Source organism: Cynara cardunculus, assembly GCF_001531365.2.
Source record: "Cynara cardunculus var. scolymus isolate 2C chromosome LG 4, CcrdV1, whole genome shotgun sequence".
Lineage (NCBI taxonomy): Eukaryota > Viridiplantae > Streptophyta > Magnoliopsida > Asterales > Asteraceae > Cynara > Cynara cardunculus.
In genome coordinates, this window is record NC_037531.1 from 11,803,651 (window position 1) to 11,809,359 (window position 5,709).

At 32.6% G+C, this 5,709-nt stretch overlaps 1 protein-coding gene across 1 annotated transcript; it reads right to left on the minus strand.

The window, feature by feature from the left end:
- Positions 1-697: 697 nt before the first annotated feature.
- On the minus strand, positions 698-4,856 carry LOC112511485. The gene is made up of 5 exons (XM_025117121.1): positions 4,572-4,856; positions 2,514-2,585; positions 2,316-2,398; positions 1,981-2,183; positions 698-996 (listed from the first exon to the last, which is right to left on the minus strand). Exons 1-5 carry the CDS (start codon positions 4,781-4,783, stop codon positions 877-879), a joined length of 690 nt encoding a protein of 229 aa, XP_024972889.1. The 5' UTR covers positions 4,784-4,856; the 3' UTR covers positions 698-876.
- Positions 4,857-5,709: the final 853 nt, after the last annotated feature.

Here is a 5,709-nt window from a genome sequence, read left to right on the forward strand (position 1 = left end):
GGTGTTAATCATGGATATTATCATCTTCATTATTTTAATTTTAGAGAAATACATGAAACAGTTTCATTAAAATTTCATTAAATATTATATGAAACAATTTCATAACCATATATGAAACAAATTCATCAAAAAAAGTATTATATGAAACAATTTCATAACCATATATGAAACAAATTCATCAAAAAAAGTATTATAGGAAACAATTTCATAAGATTAAACAATGAAATCGACGTATGAGGATGGTTTGTACGGTTTTTACAAATGAGTATAGTTTTCATATGTTCTATTATTTGGCATGTCAGCATGTTAACTTGTTAATTGTTGAACCGGTTACTCAAATAAATTATTTGAGATTTTCACCTTGGTTAACAAAACGAAGGTTATGAAAATACGTTACTCACTAAAAAATCAAAATAAAGTATGTTACATTTTCATATGTAAATAAGATCAGCATGTTTATAAAATGGGTAGGGAGCAAGTTCTCAAGCCCACAAAACGAGTTTAGATTTGCTATATTAGATCGTTGAACAATAAATACGTTAGGACCGGTCTTGGGACCGACCAAAGCACGCAAATAATCATCTCTACAACTTAATACGTTACTTTTAGCAAACGTGAACAATTGTCAGTTTGTTAGCTGTCAAATAATTTTTCAGCTAACAATTAGATTATCAACTAGTTTGTCAAACATAATATAAGATACAAAAAAATGTAATCATTTCTAATTAAGCGTCATCAACAACAAATGAAACAAATCGGAACGAAACAGAAACCTAACAGATGTAAAACAATATTTTCCGATTTTTACCGTCAATTTGTACTAACGAACACAATAATTAAAGTTGTACAAGTATGGTCCCTGTACTTTTACTTTATTCATAAATTTGTCGATTGTGGTGGCTTCACTTTTGCATTCACGTCACTTGTTTTTGGAGGACCATTTCCTTCACTTGTCTTGTTGAACATATTCTCCACCTTTGCTTCCATTTCATCCATCTACGATATAAATATTAAAACTGTAAGAGGAATCGTTGTGAACACACAATCACTCGTGCAATAATGTTATAATATATAGGGTATATATACAAGTTAAGTTCCATTAGAAACTTAAAATTGTTAGGAATTCAAGAACCGTTCACAACACAGCATGTGACATATTCATTATGAATATAGATGTGTTATTGATTATGAATGTTGTAACATATTCATCATTAATATTTGTGATTTGTGTGAATATGTGGAACCCCCAAATCACTCTTCAAAAGAGCCCTTGAGGAGAAAGGGAAGGTTCCAACGTATATACTGCAAATATGGTCTAAGTCTAACCAATGTGTGACTCCAACAAGCCCCCCCCTCCCCCCCAAAACGGAGGCTAGATGGGCACAGATTGATCCAGAGTGTCGAGAGGGGGCTAGCCAGAGTGTCTTATCCCTAGAGTGGTAGACCTTAGTTCTGATATTATGTGTGAATATGTAGAACCCCCAGATCACTTTTCAGAAGAGCATTTGAGGAGAAATGAGAGGTTCCAACATATATACTGGAAAAATGGTCAAAGTCTAGCCGATGAGGGACTCCAACACTCCCCCTACAATGAAGGCTAGATAGAAACAAATTGACCCAGAATATCGAGAGGGGTTAGCCAGAGTGTCGGATCCCTAGAGTAGTAGACCTTGACTCTAATACTATGTGTGAATATGTAGAATCACATATCACTTTTCAAAAGAGCCTTTGAGGAGAAAGGGAATGGTCCAACATATATATTGGAGAAATGGTCCAAGTCTAGCCGATGTGGAACTCCAACATGATTCATGATGAATAACACATCCATATTAATCATGAATTACAACTTCCATATCATAAATGTGTTACTCATGATGAATATTCATTCTAAATAGGGACATGTGGTGCACTGTTTATGGTTCTTGGGTTCTATATTAGAAAGAACTATTGAAAAAAAAAGTTGAGAACTGTGAAAAATACCTTGTCAACAAGATCAGAGACCATATGAGCGTCTTTGCCTATTCTATCGGCAACACTTTCAACCTTTTCCAATGTTTGTCTTAACGCACTACCTTCTGGCAAATCATCGGCTATATCATCGACAAAATTCTCCACCTTCTCCGCTATCTCTTCTACTCGATCCGCCACGCTATCCACCGCCACCTCCACCTTGTCCAACTCCTCTACACCACCCAATGTTTTTGTAAACTAATTTAGTTAAGTGCATAATATATTTTTACTACAATGTATTTCATTCTTTATATAATTTTCAAAATATTGTATTTACGTATATCTTTTAACCTAAAATGTATTACCTTTAAATTTTGCAAACGGACCCCATTTATTTGTGAAAAATGGTACGATTACAGCAAAGAGAAATCCAGGAATCCATGCTGGCCTGTAAAAAAAATAGTAACCATGGTTAAAACATATATTATTAATTTTTTTTTTTGCAAATTAATCAATTTTAAAAAAAAATTATAAATAAATAATTCGTAACTTAAATAACTAACCAAGAATCAGGTAGATGAATTCCAAGAGGGAGGAGATCTCCGACTTGATCACCAGCATAGACTACGAACTCCCTAAAGTATATTCAATTACATTAATTACATGAGAAAAACGATACAATATTATCATCAGATAAAAATATAATAATACAAAAAACCCATCATTTTTCAAATTCATATATGATATAAATATTTATTCTGTGACAGGAATTGTTGGTCAATTATTATTCTATCAAAATTCTTGAACCATTATCAAACGGCATGTTAAATAACATCGATGATATTGATATATTCAAATCCAAAGAGGTCTAAAAATCCTCTTGTAGCCACAGAGATTTAAATGTGGTGATTCCGGCCTACCCAGAATACAGGTGGTCGACCTGAGATCAGTCAGCTCACATAGCCGGTTGAATATCCAGATTAATAAATAAATCCTCACATTTATTTTAAAAGTCTACTTTTCATCCTACTTTTAGTTATGAGCTTAAAAAAATCTCTATCTACTATTAAAGACAAAATTGTCATTTAATTAAATTACTAGTGAAATCTTAAATAAAATTGGATGTTTTTTTTTTTTTTTTTTTCTGTTACAACAAAGTTGGGTTTATAGGACGTCTAAGATGTTTAAGGGTACTACTAGCATACTTTATAACACTTAAGTTTATACTTTATAGGAGCAAACTGTAAAATATCTTAGCTAAAACTGTTACAATAGGTTTATAAGATGCTTTTAGATGTTTTGCATATTTTTTATGACGCTTTTAAACTAAAATGTTGTATTAGCTATTTTATATTACACTTTTAAGAAATGTCCTTTTATAGGACACTTGTATTTACATGATGTTTTTTGAAATAGTGTCATGTAAAACAGTTGACACGACATTTTATTTTAAAAACGTCTTAAAAACTTGTTATAATATCTAAAAACGTCTTATAAAACTATTATAACACCTTTAGATATGACGTTTTTTGATGACTAGATTTAATAAAAAGCTTTTGTTGATATGTGTTTTTGTAATCGCCAATAATGATTGGTCAATCCTATACGAACGGGAGTGACTTTTCATAGTTTCATACCCCCTACTAGGGACGGACCCATTTTTTTTTTTCAAACGATGACATCATTTGACTATAAGAAAAAATATAGGGAAAATTTTCAAATGGTGACACTGTTTGACTATAAGAAATAGATATACGAAACTTTTTTCAAACGGTGACACCATTTGACTAAGAAAATGACACTAACAGGATTCAAACTTGGGTCTGGGGTAAAATAAAAGCTTTGCAAACCAACTTTACTAAATAAACCTTGTTCTCATTGCAGTTTCAAATTACATACAATCGCACACAATAAATTAATACGGTTGCACCTTTTACAAGACTAATTTTTTTTACCCTTCGATATAAGAAAATACGGTGACACGTGCCATCGTATGCTCCAAACCAGGTCCGTCCCTACCCCTACTTACTCACATGTCATGCTATATTTTGCCCCTTACTTTACTCACACACCACCATAGGATTATGAAAGTTAACAAACACTACATTAAAAATTAAAAAATAAAATCAACTATACATTTTGAATCCATACTAACATAATAACATTAAAAATTAGAGTTTATTGTGTAAAAAAAAATAATAATAATTCGTTCAAAGTTGAGTTATCGGGCTACTTATTATTAGATAAACGTCGAAATATAGTAAAAAAATAATTAATAAATAATATAAATTAAGGACAAATTAGGGGGTGTTTGACATTGCTTATAAAAACAACTTATTGATTTATTCTGGTGTGCCATCGATAATAAGCATTTTTAAGTGTTTGGATAAACAGTTTATACCAGTGCCAAACCGGTAATAAGGAGTTTTTAAAGAAGTTAAACCATTCTAACTTATAATAAATTAACAATAACTTTTATAAAAAAAACATAAATTGTTTCAAATAAACAATCACAAACACCCATAAGAGTAGCACCAAGACCTTGTTTTTGTTTACGAGTGAAGCTACTTCTTAAAACTGGAAGATAGATAGATACACAAAGAAGGGGCAAGTTGACTTACATCTTTGACCTGGTATGACATAGAGATAATGGGCTGCCGGAAGTGAGATACCTCCGGTTAGCGGCGGAGAAACGCCCATTGACGGTGGTGAGGGTTGGTAGGGATAGGGTGGAGTTAGTGGCGGAGGAGGAGAAAGGTTCAAAATTGTGAGATTTTGGAAGGCCGGTGGTGGCGGTGGTGGTGACACCACAAGTGATGATGGTTGTCGCCATTCAAATTCAATCTTTCAAACCTTCTTTCACTTTTTAATTCTTATAAGATCTGAAGCTACTCAGGATGAAGAAGCTGAAAAGTCAATGGTCAAATGTATACATACATACTTATATATGTATATACAAACGTGTGTAATTGTGTATATAAATTATGGTTTAAGTCCCTATGGTTTCTAGAAAATTGCTATTTTCGTCCGTATGTTTCTAAAAATTACGGTTTTCATCCACGTTGTCTGAAATTTTTTGTTGTTTCTATTCATATAGTTTACAATTCATTGTTGTTTTTGTCTCTTGTACTTAACAATAAATCATTGACAGAGTTAGATTGAGGGACAAAAACAACAATGATTTATAAACCGCGTGAACAAAACTGTGTTTAGAGATGAAAATCGTAAATATTAACAAATTACAAGGATAAAAATCATAGTTTACATACCGTTGTGCTTATAACATCCCGCTTGTGGTACCTTCAACATTATTATAAGGTCAGATACGTTCGACAAGAGTGTTGCTATTTGAATTCTTTTCGAGGCACGAAAGATCAACTAGTATTAGTGATGGCCAAATCGGCCCGGTCTGGCTCGGGACCGTCGGAGGACCGAGACCAGTAAGGACCGGTTATGGGACCGAAAACCAGGACTGGTTGGGGTTTTTGGTAGTTTCGTGGGACCGGGACCGATTATGGACCGGCCCGGTCCGGCCCGAAAATTCAAATAATTTTATAAATAAATGTATTTTTAAATAATTTTATAATGTATTTTTGTAAGACAATGTAATTTTAATTATATTAAAACGTATTTTTAAAGTGTATTTGAGTGATCAAATTATAAATTTTATAATGTATTAAAAATATATATCATTAAAAAATGTAAAAAAAATCTTATTTTTTAATGCCGGGACCGGTTGGGACCGGGACCCGCGGTCCA